At 37.3% G+C, this 17,368-nt stretch overlaps 3 protein-coding genes and 2 long non-coding RNA genes across 6 annotated transcripts in view; 3 read left to right on the forward strand and 2 right to left on the reverse strand.

Moving 5' to 3' along the window:
- Positions 1-17,368, reverse strand: part of LOC103456838 (interferon-induced protein 44-like) — a 29,574-nt gene that overhangs the window by 5,036 nt on the left and 7,170 nt on the right. The gene's annotated exons all lie outside the window — the stretch shown is intronic.
- On the forward strand, positions 507-3,375 carry LOC103481436 (uncharacterized). Its single transcript, XR_014090189.1, has 4 exons — positions 507-835; positions 1,662-1,688; positions 1,779-1,964; positions 2,595-3,375. It is a non-coding gene; the product is annotated as an uncharacterized LOC103481436 (long non-coding RNA).
- Positions 3,812-6,561, forward strand: LOC103481432 (uncharacterized). Of its 2 annotated transcripts, none has more exons than XM_081613566.1 (4): positions 3,812-3,952; positions 4,447-4,473; positions 5,017-5,199; positions 5,308-6,561. In XM_081613566.1, the coding sequence occupies exons 2-4, from the start codon at positions 4,455-4,457 to the stop codon at positions 5,658-5,660; spliced, it is 555 nt and encodes a 184-aa protein (XP_081469692.1). In that variant the 5' UTR covers positions 3,812-3,952; positions 4,447-4,454; the 3' UTR covers positions 5,661-6,561. The 2 variants fall into 2 exon arrangements, with proteins under 2 accessions (XP_081469692.1, XP_081469691.1); XM_081613565.1 differs by having other exon boundaries at positions 3,814-3,952; positions 5,305-5,911.
- Positions 9,650-13,589, forward strand: LOC145548675 (uncharacterized). Its single transcript, XR_014084680.1, has 4 exons — positions 9,650-9,732; positions 11,218-11,243; positions 11,339-11,524; positions 12,658-13,589. It is a non-coding gene; the product is annotated as an uncharacterized LOC145548675 (long non-coding RNA).
- Positions 13,428-17,368, reverse strand: part of LOC103460204 (interferon-induced protein 44-like) — a 42,599-nt gene continuing 38,658 nt past the window's right edge. Inside the window, exon 5 of the mRNA XM_081599546.1 lies at positions 13,428-14,438. Coding sequence (XP_081455672.1) covers positions 14,296-14,438 — 143 coding nt within the window. The 3' untranslated portion in view covers positions 13,428-14,295. The remainder of the gene's footprint in view (positions 14,439-17,368) is intronic.

The following is a 17,368-nucleotide window of genomic DNA, read 5'->3' on the forward strand; positions in this document are numbered from 1 at the left end:
ACGTTACGCCATTGACATACGTTTGGCCCTTAATTCCACATATTTCAGCCAAGCTGTACCACCAACAACAACTACAAACAGTGACAACCTTCTGTCACATGACCTGCTGACCGGAACCTCTAAAAGACAGACAGAATCAACTGTTAGTTGAAGTAGACTTCAGGGACTCCTTCAACTGTTTTCTTTTAAGTGTTTTCCGGTTTTCTTTCACCTTTAAAATCTCACATGTTTTATAAGAAGTCTGGATTGTTAAAACCTATTTCCTTTCCCCATTTTTCTGTGTTGAGGCAGCAGTCAGTGGCAGCCAGTGGAGTGTTCTCCAGGGGGCGCTACAAACTCCAAAATAGACATCTATCAAGACATAAACTAAGATTTCACACCAATGTATTTATTTACATGACCAAAAATAAAAACAACATCATGATGTTATGTAGTGTTCTACTTTTTGTACAAAATTTTTGGCCTGCTATCTCATAGAGAAGCATATTTCTCACTGACTCTGTGGTCGAAGTCAGGGATGATTTTGACAAGATTCTTCTCCATAGAGAGCGCATCCAATGCTTTGAGACAATCCATTTAATAGCACCAATTCATTTTTCTTGATAAATACTTTTACATTGCTATTGCTCCTTCTATATTCTTCCCAGCAGAACCCTTGTGGTCATTGCAGACGGTTAAAAGACTTTCCTGTTTTGCAGGAAACGCCCTGATAAAAGATATTGGGCTCATTGCCAAGCACAAGTGAAAGTGAAAATGTTTTCTGGATGTAACCCGTTCATCCAGCAGCTTTTCTCACTCTGTCAGCCTCAGCAGCAGCAGCAGTAACACACAAAAGGTAACAATTGAGTTTTTTAACTATTTTATTGTTGTTACTGGATTGTTCAGAACAAAGTGACTGGCTCATGAAAGGTCATTATTAAATAATCTGCTTGTTTAGAGAGTGGTGTATTAAAGTCTGTTAATGAAATTTTGAGTGAAAGGTTTAAAAAACAAAAAGGTTATTCAAATAAGGCTCAGCCTTCCATCCTCCTTAAAGAGACAACACAACATGTTTTCCAGATATATATCAAATTTGACTAAAAAGACATTTTACTTTGTAATTTAACACCATGAAATTGGGCCTTGGTCACTTTAAGAGATTCCTATTTCTGAAACTCCGCCTTTGGGAAATCATCACCACATGGCTCCTCTATTAACCCTTTAACAACATTTTTACCTGCTTTTCACTGAGAAGTATCTCCTGTAATGAGCTCAGCAGATGCGTGGTTCTACCAGGTGTTTGCTAATTGCTGCTGGCTAGTCTGAAGGAGCTGAATGGAAGAATCACTAGGGATTTCATAATCTGTAAGCCATAGTCATCAAAATAGTCAACTTGAAATACATCACCTTGAGCATAATGCGCACCTGTAAAACATCAAGAAAGTTATTGTAACTCAGATTACTGAAAATAAAAAAGTTTGTTGTACTAAAATGATCTCAATAGAATTTAACTTTTTAGATTGCGTTAAAACCTTTGGTTTTTAATCTCAATTTCTCTTCACCAAGAAGCAAATACCAAGTAGGACATGTACATTGTTGCACGGTATATTTAAAATATTTTAAAGGCTTTGCATCCTTGATGGATGGATCTGTTAATGTTGTTCTTTTGTCTCTTTTTGAAGGAAGCCACAAGATGCCTTGTTTTCCAAGTGAGTGATCATCTCAGCTCATGTAAATAAGGATCTTTCTCCAATTTGTTATCTGTTCATATTTTTTCTGCTTTGTATTTTGTTCATCAGCGTCTGTCAAAGTTCAGACAGTCACCACAGGGTTAACCTATGGCGCCGATGTAGCTCTGATGAACCAAGTGAAATGGAAGGTGAAGTTGGAGGGAACCAACCAGGATGGAAAATGCATCATTGTTTTCTGTCCCATCGTCTCCCGTGTTGGTTCAGATGTGGAGGCCGCCATGAAAAACATACCATGTAAGCAATCAGGCAACATTCTCTTGGTAATTTTACTATTGGTTGTTGAAATGTAATCACACATAGTATCAATCTGAGTAAATGTAACATTCAAATGATGAATATAGTTGTTTGAGTCGAATAAAGTCAAACTAACTTGAATCCAAGAGGAAAAACATTGTAAATAAAAAAAAAAACACAATTATTAAATGGCTGCAGATAACATAGTATTACATGATGATGGAATTTAGTGAATGACTGGAATCTTGATTTTATTAATCCAACACTTGGTAGAAGTCAGAACAATAAAAGAGCTGCACGTTTTACTAGAGAGAGAAAATCTGAAAGCAAAATGTCTGAGCAGTAATTCATAAACTTGAGCTCAATCACAGTTTAGTTATAGAACTGAAGCCTCGAATGCATGAGAAATATTACATTTGTAAATGAGAAAGAAAAGATGTGCGTCTTTGCTGAAGTATGTATGCCAGGGCAATCTGTGGCGCTGTAACACTTCCCCTGTTTGGAAACATGAATGAAAATACTTTATTAGAAATTACACAGATCTTCAATTAGGTTTGGCGTAAGTCTAAGAAGGATTCTTCCAGTACAAATATTTTTGGTTGACTAAATCTGTTTGTTTTATTTCTGCAGGGGATAAAAAGATTGTCTTAGTTTTGATGCATCACACCCGAGATCCTGACTACTCGACTGCAGGGACTTTGTGGTCGGAAACTTATTCCAACATCGACCTGGAGGTTCATGTTCTCTTCCATGAAAGCGTCCCGGGGTTGCTCACCTCTTCTAAAAACACAGATGCCGTTTACAGAATGCAAAAATATCTGCAACCACCTGCAGAAAATAACTGGATGCCTGTCGCATTACTGTTGATATTTCTGTTTGTGATCGTTTTGTGGTTCTCACTGAGCTAAAGCTTTGATCAACAAACCAATGGAGAAACACACAACGTGTCTCATTATTCAGTAATGTACATTAATCGAGTTGAAAAAAAAAAATTTCTTATTCTTTTATGATTAATTGTGAAGTACGAAATAAAATGAAACATTTATATACTGTAGACCTTAATCTTTATATATGTATAAAAAAATATGTGCTCTTCCAGATTGTATTAGAAACTTTCAACATTTTTGTGCTTCTGTCTTATTATTCACGTTTGTTTTCTTTGCTGTCATTTATTGTTTTCATTCTTTGTGTCGTAAAATTAAAACATCTGGAGGGAACAAGGAAATAAAACTACTCAGAAAACTCAGAAGTCTTAAGTTCTTGGAATACTTTAAGTGTCAGCAGTGACTCTTTATGTCATTGAGAATAGAAAGAGATTCTTCCTTGCTGAAGTTTTACAGACAGCTGAAACAGAAGCATCTTGTTTGACTAATTTTGGCTTCCTGCTCCACCTGAGCCATATTAAAGCTCTTTGGTTAAAGCCCAGAGTATCTTGGTCTTCACTGTAAAATGCACTGTAAAATAAAGTGAATTTTATTTTAATATGTATGCAAACATGTTGCCTCAAAAAAGAAAAATCAAGGTCTCAAAAGTTTTAAGTATTAGTAGCTGTACATTTTAACCCAACAACAAACTTGATCATTTTGAGTAAGTTTTAGTGACACAAAATGATATGTTGTAATTACTTCAACAATTTTTTAAAATAGCTGAATGTTTATCATTTATCAGTCTACTTTATGAATATATATTAGCTAAGGAGCCCATGCTGCACAGCCTTACTTCTTATTTCCTAATCTTTCTTTTATCAGTTTTTCCAGTTTTTTCTTCCTGACCTGAAAAATCCCCAGAGTCTTGGGATTTATCTGGACATTAGGATAAGTTACGTGCTTTTTATCTCACTAAGAATGAAAGTGAAAGTGTCTGACTTCTTTAATAACCTCTGATTCAAGCCAGACAGTCACTTCATGCTGCAGCTCCCACTGCACAAACTCCTCTAAGAAACTATTTTTGCTTGTTTGTTTTTCTGGAGCCTCATTTTTACAGTAAAGGTAGGAAACCTCAAACCCTGTTGATTTTCATTATGACTACAGCATTTAGTTTCCTTTATAATTTTTTTAAAATTATTTTTACATTGATGCTATTTATATTATATATAGGGTTTATTGAATAAATCTTTCAGTTTATCCCAGGAATGAAACGATGTGTTGTAAGAGTGAAAATGGAGCATTAAATTATGTTTTATAGACTCAGAGGCCTGTCATAAGTGTAATCTATCTCTGCTGTCGGTGTGAAAGGGCAGGTCTAATCTCAGTGATGTTTACGCTTCTGGTAACGTTGTTTAAAGCAAATCAAACTCATCATGTTGGAGATATCCTGGCCTCCACTGACACAGCAACCTGAGAACAGATGATTTGGCAGAAGAGGACAAATAGCCTCCGAGTCATTTAAATGCTTTCAGTTTACAGAGTTAGTCAGAGAGCAGTTTGTGTTTCATCTCTGTAGAAAAGCCGAACTGATCAAACTGCTTTGTTTCTCTTATTAGACGTCAACATGTACCAGACCTCTGGAGGTGAGCATCACCATTGCAGGAACCGATAGAAGTCGTATTCCAGCTCTGGTTTTAATTTTTATGAATTTTTTTTAATGAATTTTTTACCGATGGTAATCAAACTTATCAGTATAAGTATACTGATACTTATATCAGTACTGATAAGTATCAGTACTGATACTTATATCAGTATAGTATACTGATATAAGTATCAGTATAAGTATACTGATACTTATATCAGTACTGATACTTATATCAGTATAGTATACTGATATAAGTATCAGTATAAGTATACTGATACTTATATCAGTACTGATAAGTATCAGTACTGATACTTATATCAGTATAGTATACTTTGTTTGATTAACAAACAAAGTATAAGTTTGTTAATCAAACTTATACTTATCAGTATAAGTTTGATTAACAAACTTATGCTGGTAAGTAGTATTAGTTTGATATACTTATACTATATGACTTACAAATTTGATTATGACTCATAAGTCATAATCAAACTTATCAATATAAGTTTGATTATCATCTGTTGTATTTCGTTATTTCACTTAGTTAAAGTCCACACCATCACTTCTGGGGAGACGTTTGGTGCTGATGAAGAGCTGCTGAGTAAAGTGAGGAAGAGGATTCAGCTGACTGTCACACACTGGCTGGAAAGCCTCTTCATCATCGTTTTCTGTCCCATCACCTCTCGCGTTGGGTCGGATGTGGAAGCAGCCATGAACAAAGTTCCAGGTACCAGTTTTATAATCCATGTAGTCAAGTAATAAAACCAAAGAAACAACAACACACTCTAAGAATGTCAAACCTTCCCTTCATCTTGTGTTCTTCTTCTTTCAGCAGGAGAACAAAATGTCGTTCTGGTTCTGATGCACCACACCCGAGACGAGGGCTACTCCACAGCTGGAGTGATCTGGTCTGATCAATATCCCAACGTCATCCTGGATGTTCATGTTCTCTTCCATGAGACGGTGCCAGGATTGCTGAAGTGTGCTAAAAATACAGAGGCAGTCGATCAACTGATCCGCGAATTGGATCAACGGTCTCAGAACCAACAGATCAGGCAGATCAGACCCATGGAGTCACGGGGTCTAATTAAAAGGCTTGATGAATGTTGTTTCCCTTATTGGAAGATTGTACTCCTATTTGCTCTGGTGTTGTTGGTCATCTTACTTCTTGTCATTTTCTTGTCGTAGTTTAGAGATCAGCAAATTGAAAATAAATAAAGGATGTCCTGATTACTGTTTGCTTCAATAAATAAAATGTTTAGTCACCAATAAACCCCAAAATGCATGATATTGTGTACTGCAACAATAAAACAATTGGGAAAAAAGAACTTTGATTTATTTATTATATGCTGGAATGAAGCTGCACAGTAGAACCACTGTGTTGCAACTAATAAAGAGAGATAAAGACTTGAGTTGAAGACTGATGAATATGCATGATAACACAACGTGCATTGGTTATTATGGATATAATATATGTACTTTTTAGTTTTGTGCTAAGTTTTTTTTCTAGTTCAGATACTGTAGAAGAATATAATTATATTAATAGTTAAAAGTTATGTTAATTCACATTAAGATATGTTTTACTGAAAAGGAATGTATTATGTCGAATGTCCAGGTCAATCTGACCCAGTAAGTTGTTGTGGAAGGAATTCCTAGCAAGTGTCTTTTCATTATGTCGGAGCCGAAATATTATTAATTGAGTAGTTATTGCAGAAGATTTTGGTGTGTCTCTTTTCCTTCCATTGTGCGTTGCACGCAAATGGAACGAAAACAGAACATGGAAAGGATGTCTGTTTGGACAGATAAGAACTAACAATCTGACTAATGGTCCTCTGAAGGAGCAGATTTAACTTCCACGAGGTCAAACCCAGAATTCTCAGAACTTCCAATACACACTCAATGTAACACAGAGCCAGAAGTAAGATTCAGAATGCCATTGGTCAGACAGTTTCCAATACACGATAGCAGACTGAAACGGTATAAATGCTCGAAGCCACAATCAGAAGACAAGACATTTTGGATACTGAGACGATGAAAATGGGATGATGAAAATGTAATGTGTGATGCCGCAGATGTGCATTAAAGGTCTTCCTGTTTGCCTGTGAGCTGGAGAGAAGGAAGTTTTGTGTATCGTCTCTTAATTCATGAGTTTAGCACCTTTGAATTCTTCCATAATACAAATTTAAAACTGATTTTGAACTTAAACAAAATAAGAATATCTACATTAAAAATCTAAATAAAAATGTAAATGACTATGCTGCTCCTCATAACTAAATATTGTGACATTTCTCTCTTTCTCTCCACTCTGAGAGAAAGACACATACACTCACATACACGGATGTGTGTGAGTGTGAGTATGTGAGACACACACTCACATACACGCATACACACACGCACACACACGCACACACACACACATGCACGCACCCCCCCCCACACACACACACACACACCCACGCACACACACACACACACACACACACACACACACACACACACACACCAAACACAAGTTCCTGTTTAGCTGATTTGGCCTGCTACTTTGATGCCTTATGCTATGAAGACATAATGAAGTCCTGCTATCAGGACTTGAGATTTTCCTCTTGTAGAGTAAAATTGCGCTGGCACAGAACAAACAGCAATTGACTTTCATTAATTTTAACAAATTCAAGACTTGAATGTTCAAAAATACAGCAAAAATGTAGTAATTTAATTTTTGTTCTATCTTTCTGATTTTCTGACCAAAACACACGTCTGTCTTAGAGCATGGCCACAAAGTTTGCCCACCTTCACTAAAAGACTAGGAAAGGAGCACTTCATTTTAGAGTTGCCAAGTTATTAATACAGTAGGAGAAGGAAATGGTGTGAATTTGTAAATATTTCTTCCTCTGCTTTACATTATTTCTGTTAACTCAGTCGTTGCCTTCTCAGTGCAGGGTTTGTTCACCTGGGTCATGTTTGTTCAGTTGACTTGTGCAGAAACAACCATGAACTTTGCTTCTCAACTGTGAATAATAAAAGAAACTGTCTTAGTCAATCATTAGATATTGCTCAATATCACTTTTTTTCTCATCCATAATTTTTGCGGCAGGTGTTTCAGTCGTATGATTAAACATTTAAATATGATGAGGTTAAAATAAATGTCATTTTTTTTAGGGGGAATCTGGATACCTGGAAGACGGCATGAATACTTTCTTTAAATCTAAGCAACCAAGAATAAATAAGTCAATTTTGACCAAGTACTTTTAAAACTACAGCTAGTGAGGTCAAACCCTGGCAGGGAGGAGTTCAGCTTATCTTGAACAAACACACACTGGACCAGCCTTACTAGGTCACATACACACACACAGACACACTCAAGTTTGAATTTCTCATATGAGGAAGATTTTATGAACCTTATGAAGAATATGGAAACCATAGTCTTCATAAGGTTAGGATGCCAGAAATGGTTCAAGAATAATAGCTAAGCAAGTACACATGCACACACACACACACACACACACGCACACACACACACAGAATATATGAGGAACTAACTTTTCAGATCAGTGTCCCAACAATCTGAATTGATAATATAATGTGTCTAATGTGTGACAGGAACAAGTTGCAAGCCAACCAGTCATTGTGATTGTTTACATATTAGTCGTGTTTCCATGAAAGCTTTTTAAGCCCATTTTGAAGAATGAAATTAGAAAAGGTTGATGGAAATGGCAAAATTCGAAATAATTTCCTCAATTTCACAAAAACGTTTTTACACTCACTTGAGGTGATTTTACACTTTAATAAAAAATAAAAAAGAGCTAATACGCCATCCATCCATCCATCCATCCATCCATCCATCTTCTTTACATCTTTGTTCCTAGTGGGGTCGGGAGGGGTGCTGGTGCCTATCTCACTAAACAGATTAAAACAAATTTTCTGATTAAGTGTTCACGTAATCAACAGTTTCTTATTTATTATAACCATGTGTAACGTCAGAGTCTGACATATTCACGCTTTGCTTAGCCTAGTTGATTGGCTCTATACCAGTAGAGAGAAACATGCCTAATTCATATTTTCATCTTTATTTCTTTTTTGAGAATTTTTTAAAGCTTGCTCAAAATTAACATGACAGTTGGATTGAAGCATAGTTATTGTCATGTATAAAATATGATCTCACTGTGAAATTATTGCCCGTTTTCCTGCTGAAATTGAATCCTCATGTGGCACATAAGTCTGGTCTTCTATGCTTCAATAAATATGGCAATGGAGAGAAACAAAAGTCTGGCACCTTGCTCACTTAAATGAAGAGCAATGGGGTTTTTTTAAAATATATTTTAACAAGTATCATAGAGGAAGAAAAATAAAACCAGAGTTTCTTTACAAGTATGAGTAGAATCTTTAAGAGATTAAATTTAGTGAGTTCAAATTTTATTCTGACAGATTTCTAGTTCAATAAAAAATTCTTCTGAGGAATAATTTCATTTTGTATCCTTTCCCAACAGTTCTTTGGTTTTGATACTTTAAAAGCTTATCTTGTTTTTCTTTTTTGCCTTCTCCCAGTGCTCCCAGTATAAACTGTAGGATTATCACTCAGTCAGAAGCAAGCAATCAGAGCAAGGAGGAGGGTCTTAGCGCTGTCAATCATCCGCATGTATGCACATCATCCCCCTTGCTCTCTGCTAAGCTACAGCTGCTTCACTACAATTATGCAGACAAACTTTACACGTCCACACCAGAGTCAGCGAGCATCCAGAACTAAAACAAAAACATTCCCTCCAGAACACACAACCGCTGCATGCAGAATTCCGTTAACAACGTAAATGAACAGTAACGCACTTAAACTCAGATCAGCCTAGTCAGTATGTGAAATAATGCAGACGACTTAGCTTGAACTAAGTCGTCACATTTAATTTGACCTTTTTTCCCCCTCCTTCCTCCTCTTCCCTTCTTCAGTTATTTTCTCTCCTTGGACGAAATGAGGAAATAAACAACTTCCTCCGAAGTTTCAGCATATCCACTCGTCTGACGGCTATATATATATATATATATATATATATATATATATATATATATATATAAACAAGTACTACACTACACTACACTACACAAACAAGCACTACAAGTCAAAACTATGAGATAAATTTTTTATAAAACAGTGGGCTTTCATTTTTATCTGAAAGTGAAAGTGATTCGTGCAAACTGCGTGCTCGTTCAGCAACCTTCCTCATTCGGTGTCAGTCTCAGTAGCAGCACAGCAAAACCAGCAGCACGGCAAAGGGTATGAATCTATTAACTATTTGAATGTTGTTAGTGAACATTAGGTGATATATAGTAACGAGAAAAGGTTCAATTAATAAATGGGACATCTACTTCGTCTTGATACTTCTGACATTCCTTTCATGTGTAAATATTAAACAAGAAAACACAAGACACAGTGCGGTTATAGAGCAGGGGAAAGGAACGACAACAGCGTAAATATGTGACCTGGTTGTTAGAGTCCCGTTAGAGCCGTTTTAGCGTCTCTAGGAGTCTTTAGGGCGCAGTGAATGGGTTTACGCATGTGTGTGTGTGTGTGTGTGTGTGTGTGTGTGTGTGTGTGTGTGTGTGTGTGTGTGTGTGTGTGTGTGTGTGTGTGTGTGTGTGTGTGTGTGTGCGTCTGTCTGTCTTCCGGAGCAGAGATAAACGGGAGGTGTACGGTTGTTTTTCACAGCTCTTGCATGAAGGCTGTCACTCCTCCGTATGTTGTGGTGTTCATGTACCGACACTTTCCTGGACCGTAGCTAAACAAACAGTTTGTGAAGTCCGGTAACCTAAATGTTTTTAGTAAACAAAACTATTTGTGTGCCTATAGTCGTAATTCAATAAATTAGGAAATCTTTAAAAACTTAAATTATTTAGAAAATCATTTCGGGACGCTGGGGTTGAGCGCGTGAGACGATACGGAGGCCTTGTTCGTGGATGCGACCAGTGGCACAAAAAGTGGGTCTGCAGCGCATGCAAAGCATAGGGGCGCAGCACCAAAGGGGGCCTCAAAACCCCATCGGGAGGGGGAATAATGTGTAGTTGCGCCACTGGACTCGACCATCACGGGCTCGAGTGATTACCCGGCCCCCATGTCTTGCTTCTCTCTCACAACCCGCTTTCCTGTCTGACCACTTTCAAACAAAGTGGTCAGACAAAATAAATAATTTCAAGAACTGAAACTATATCTCACAAACAATTTCAAATGTATATTTCTGATCATTTTGATGATTATGGTTTATCCAAACCATATTGATTATGGTTTATTGTAGACAATATTCTAATTGTCCATAAGAGAATTAGAATATTCCATGGAACCAATGTAAAAGGCATTTTAAACAGAAATGATATTTTATGACCTATTAATTGGGAACACTCATGAACTGAGAAATTAGTTGACACTCTCCAATTGGAGGCGAAGCCACTGAAGTTCATTGTTAAAGAAGCATTGACATGCTTGCTTCTCCAAGCACATTTATGGAAAATTGAGTGAAAGAAAGATCTGAGAGTAAAAACAGAATGTGGGACCTGCCCACAATGCCAAAAGTAAGCATAATTGATTTATGACCACGGTCTGCTTGTTTTGGCAAGTAGACTTACTTTACCTGGGCCCCATGAAAATAGAGAATTTGTAAAGTAAATTTATTTTTAGAGGATTTTTTTAATTTATTGAAAAACTTATTTAAAAAAATAACAACTTATATTGTTCGTCTTATGTTGTTCTTTGTGTTTGTTTTTGAAGGATCCAGAAGATGCCCTGTTTTTCAAGTGAGTTATCATCTCAGGTCATGTAAATAAAGATCGTGCTCTGATTTGCTCTGGTCTGTTCATCTTTTTTTCTGCTTTATATTTCTGCCAAACAGAACCAGTTAAAGTTGAGACAATCATCACTGGGTTGACTCATGATGCCGATGTGGATCTGATTGGCCAAGTGAGAAGTAGAGTTAGGCTGGAGGGCACAAACCAGGATGGTCAGTATACCATTGTTTTCTGTCCCATCGCCTCCCGTGTTGGTTCAGATGTGGAGGCAGCCATGCAGGACATGCCATGTAAGTAATCAGGTGACATTTTTAGTTTGTGTTAGCTGAAAAACAAATCAGACAAAGCTAACCTGAGTTAATGCAAAAAAGCACATTTTAAATGCTGATTTAATTTATTAAGAGGAAAAAAAGCCAAACAAACCTGAATTCATAAGGAAAAAGTTTGTACCTTACTTATAAGGTACAAATTTACAACAATTTCTTTACAGTGGAGTTTAGTTTTACTCACCAAGAAATTACATAAGCATGTAGACTAATAGAGGTCAGTAGATCAATCGATCTAAAACAATTCAACAATAGGTGAGAAACCGACGTCCTTCCATCTGAAAAGGAGTCTAAGGTTGGGGTGAGACAGAGATTCAACATTAAGGACAAATATTAACATAAATGCATAAATAATTATGACCAATAGAAGATACTTATCTTCTTTTTTATGTTATTATTCAATGAAAATATCCACATAAGACATTCTCATAAGGCAGCTTTAGGGTGATCTGAGGTGGTTTGTTATATTTATTTGAGCCGAGTGATTGCCCAAACCTCATGGTAGAAAATGTTTTGCATTTTGAAAAAGATCACAAATGTTTATTTTCCACCAAGTTAATCTAACAGATCGTAGCAATTCTTACAATAAAGATACAAGTGTGACATCAAATCACTTTTATCAGCAATTGAAATGTATAAGATAAAATAAAAATAAATCATTTTAAGTTGATGTCATTTTAATAATTTGTTCAACTTGCATGATCAAAATATTTGATCTGATAATGTATTTTATTACATTAACTTTACACTGAATTTTGTACAGTGACATTTATTTTGAAAAGAGAGTGAGAACACATTGTCTTCACCTATTGCAAACTTGTTGTAACACAGGATACAAACACAGGCCACTAAGCACCCTGGGAAATATATAAATAGTCCACTCCCAATAACTGCTGCAATATGACCAAATATGGTTTAGGCCAAATGTGCCTAAACCATGCAACTTTTCTTTTTATAAAAATATGTTTGAGTTTTTTTTTGTTATCTTTGTATCTCTGGTAGCAACCTGTTAGACATTTGTACTGTGAAATATTTGCACTGAAACATCACGGTGTGTTGATACAGACATATGTCATTTATTTTCTGTCTTTCTACAGCCTATAAAAATGTCATCCTGGTTCTGATGCATCACACCCGAGATCCAGACTACTCCACCGCTGGGAGGAGCTGGTCAGACGTTTATCCGAACGTTGGCTTAGAAGTTCATGTCCTCTTCCATGAAAGTGTTCCAGGGTTACTAACCTGTTCTCAGAACACAGTTGCAGTAAATCAAATGCAAGAGTACTTACAACCAAGTGGAATTAACTTTTTCTATTGGTTTTGTTGTCGCTGTTGCTGTACTTGTTGGAGGTAAAACAAAAATCAACAAACGGAACCAATTAAGTCAGAAAGTAATATAGCTCAGTGTTAATGTCTCAGAGTACCGGTTTGTAAAAGTGTAAACATGAATGGAACAAGAAGGTTTGGGGTTCAAACCCTAGAGTTAGCATGTTAGCATGTTCCTTCCTGTTCCTCTATAGGTACCAAGACTTTCTTTTAAAGTCCAAAAAATCATGAATGTTCCATTAATCTGTGTTCACGTAATTTGTTCAGTCATTTATGAGTTTTTCTGGTTTAAATGTGCAAACAAAGTTAAATTTGAATCCCCAGTGTCTTTAATCTGTGCGAGCTTTTCTCACTGATCTTTATGGGTATGTTGGATTGTGTTGATGTTTTTTTTTTTTTTAAGTGCCTTCAGACACGAGTCTGGCTTTTATATATAGTGTCATAATTTTTAATTGAGCTAATTATAAGGTCTGTAATTAATTGTATTTCAATCAAAAACCACATACTGACAAAATAGGCATTGTTTTCAATTCAATATTCCTTTTTGTTGCTAAATTATTTAATAAATAGACATACACTCAACAACAATGCTATATATTGCTCTAATATGTTATTTGAAATGTGTGTCAGGAAGAAATGATCATTCATGTAACTTCTTTGAAAAAACTACTTCTTAAAAATAAATATGGACGCTGATATCAGTCTTCTGGATGTCGGTGCTCATGTTTAGCACTGAGATGCTGTTTCAGACTTGAATAGCTCAGCAGACAGTCTAACTTCTCTTAGCACACATTGAGTGCAACAGCAGTCTTTTCCTGTATTCCTTGAAGATGCGCGGCTTTATCATACATGCTTGTTACTTCCTCAGGCTCCAAATCATCTCAGCACTTTGTCCGTGAAGTCATGTCCCAAATCAATCATCATTCTCACCGCTCTCAGGATCAAAGTATCAACACTGGACCAAAAGTGGGATTTTTGACCCTGTATTCTGACGCGAACGCAGCTAGTCAGCGACAGATGTCGACAGCAATCGACAGTCTACATTTTCACTCACAGGAGTCAAAATCTGTCGATTGCGGAATCCTTGGAGGGGGGGAGTGGCGGTGTGTGGGAGCGGGCGGGTGTTAACGACTCTACTTAGCATACGAAGCCTAGCATATGCAAAGGCGCTTCAGCAGACCCACGTGGATTCTCAGTCATTGGATGAAAAACAATGACATCAGAGTTTATCATTGACAGCACTTTGTCCGTGAAGTCATGTCCCAAATCAATCATCAGTCTCACCGCTCTCAGGATCAAAGTATCAATATTATCAATATCTGAATATTGATACTTTGACTATAGTTCTTCACAGGAAGGACGCAGTTTATTGGAATCCCCAAACTTGAATGCAAGTCGGAAATCAGTTGTTAAAAGTGATTGAGTTTCTTGAAAGTCCAACTGAAACTCACTTTTTTCTTTAAATATTTGCTCCTGCAGACATTTCTTAAATTTGTCTTGGTATCAATACATGCCTCGTCAATGTTTGTCAGAACAGTCAGTTGAGGAACACCTATGGATATAGAAATGCATCTGTTATTGGAAGAGTGGCATTTATATTAAAGCTGAAGAATAAATGATTGTCAGTAATTCAAATCAAGCGAGATTTTACATGTCATTATTTCAGCTTGTGGCTCAAGAAGCAAAATGTAGTGAATGCCTTCAGCTCATCTGCGTTGTTGATTATGGTGTCACTGATATTCCTCTTGGCAACAATCTATAGATCACACAAAAAGCTCAAATCAAGACACCTCATAGCCCAAAAATGCATAGTGAAATTTTATACAGACTATAAACAGATAACCCTGCTCTTTTTTTTCTTTGATTAGGAATAAAGTTGTTTTTCAGTTTATTAGGTGAGTGAACTAATCTAGTCACAAGAAATATGGTGGATTGTGATGTTTTGTGCTCTGCTTAAATCTTTTGTTGTCATGTTTTGGTGATGGATACAGTTAAGATCCGTGTGGTCACTACTGGACAAACCTTTGGGGCTCATGATGAGCTGCTGAACCAGCTGGGGAGGAACTTAGAGCTGCTTCAAACGGGCCGGGACAGAAACAGCGTCACCATGCTTTTCTGTCCAATCACGTCTCGAGTTGGGTCTGATGTGGAAGCAGCCATGAGCAATCTGTCAGGTAACATGTAAAGCTCGTCGCACTGGCTGCGTCTCCACTACAAATGCGAACAAAACTTTGCCAATATTTTGGTAATGTTGAAAAAAGCACTATTTCTCAATTGTTGTGTGTCCATTAGATAAGAAATACAGTTCAAATCAAGTGAATATGTTTATTTGCATGATAAGTCATCAAAAAACAAGCCTTGCCACCATCCCCCTACCACTTCTAGTCGTCTTCTTCGTCTTTTTCACCAGTAGTAACATCCGGTTATTTATCACAGCTTCTTTGAAATGCAATACTTTTGATTAGGGATATGCGATAAGGCATAACATTCATATCACCATATATATTGTGAAGGGTGGCGGTCACTATATATATATCGTGATATGGTTTGGATGAAACTTACGATAGGAGAAAAATTACATACTAATTGTGTGAATGTATATATTTGCATGTGTTAAGCTTGTTTAACACTTGTTTTTGTGTATGTAATGTTTGTAACTGCCTATGATTACCAGGTCTCCCTTAAGAAATCCTGGCAATGATAGGCAGCAGCGTAATCTCAACTATGACGACCTGGTTAAATCAAAGCAAAATATATAAATGAAACATATATTTCTATATAGAAACACAATAACTTTAATGTAATGGATTTTTGCTTACTATTTAAGAGGCGGGTGGGTCATTTAAACCCCACAAGTTGTTTACTCTGTGCATGGTCCTGCAGGGTTTTATTTTTTGACATTTTTTGCCATCTGCTGCGCTCCTCCTGAGCATCGCACTAAGACCAAGGGAGGTTAAACCCAAACCAAGACCAGATAATTTATGTTTTGCATCTGCATTTATAACGAGGTTATGCACTCTCAGCCATGCTGCTTCCTTCTTGCTCTGTTTCAATGTCAGCCGATTATGTCACCAATAAGCATTACCGCGGTTAGCCGGTAGACTAACCGCAACAGCCGTTTTCGCACTGCAAGGAACGGAACAGAACGGTTCCATCCCTGTTGTGTTCGCATATACACTGAGGGCGCCATCGAAGCGGTACCGGACGTCATTATTTTTGAAACTAAACAATGGTTTCGATGTAGTGGCCGACTGTACTCGTTCATCAGCGAGTAAGCGGAGGAAAAAAAAAACTCATCATTAAACACGTTATTGCACTATATTGAGACAAATCCATGGCTAATTAAAACTAATAAAAATATTGAAAAGAGCACTCTTTTCAAAATAAAATATAGTTAAGTGAGAGCCAGCTGTCAACGGAAAATCAATGTCTGATCTCAATCTCCATAACAACCAGCGGCCAATCAGCTGCTGGTTCTAAGCAGAACCGCTTGGCCGGCCCGATTGGAACCACAGCTGTTGTGGTTCCAAGGGACCGGGTCGAACCGGTTGCAAGTTGTAATGCAAACACGGTCGGAACCGTTCCGTTCCGTACCGTTCCCTGCAGTGCGAAAACGCCTTAACCGCGGTAATGGTAGTAACCAGTAGAGATCTGGGTAGATCTATGCCGACCTATGTTTTCGCATCCACCTGAATAATGTGTAGTTGCGCCACTGGTCCTGATGCACCACAACAGAGATCCCAGCTACTCCACGGCCGGGACGGACTGGGCAGACGTCTATCCCAACGTCATCTCCAGCGTTCATGTTCTCTTCCATGAGAGCGTGCCAGGACTACTGACCTGTTCTCAAAACAACCTGGCGGTTGATCAGATGCTGAGAGTGTTGAGTTCTTACAGTATTACTAGTTGGAAAAGAAGTAAGAAGGTTTGGGCGGGAGTCGCAATGACCTCTGTAGTGCTTATATATTTAATCTACCATAAGAGAAGAACTCCTTTGCCCCCAAGCACAGAAAAACCTCCTGTATGAACTCAGGTTCAGGTCAGTTCATCCCTGCACCAATTTGCACCCCAATAGCAATTTCCTCCTTTAATCCTAAGTGTTGAATACAGTTAATGAGCAAACCAACTTCAACCCATATGCTGAAAACATTTGGTATCAGTTTAGTTTTTGTTGCAGTTAGCCGTTTTCCATGGGGTGAATTTTCATAAAAATCACTTACATGTATGGTTTAATTCAAATGCATATTATCTGAAAATCATATCCTCTACACTGACTCACTTTGGTCTGAGTTCCATTTGGGCCAATTTAATGATTCATTTGGCAGATTATGAATTCAAACCTTTGTCACTGAGAAAACTCTGGTGAGCATCTGAAAGATCTGATTTGTTGGAGTTGTTTGACCATTTTTTGTTTCAGCAGATCATAGATCATAGATCCTAAATGTGCATCACAAACCAGCCAATATGGAAAACAATGACCCT

The sequence above is a fragment of the Poecilia reticulata genome, chromosome 2 (genome assembly GCF_904066995.2).
Source record: "Poecilia reticulata chromosome 2, P_reticulata-male-v2, whole genome shotgun sequence".
Lineage (NCBI taxonomy): Eukaryota > Metazoa > Chordata > Actinopteri > Cyprinodontiformes > Poeciliidae > Poecilia > Poecilia reticulata.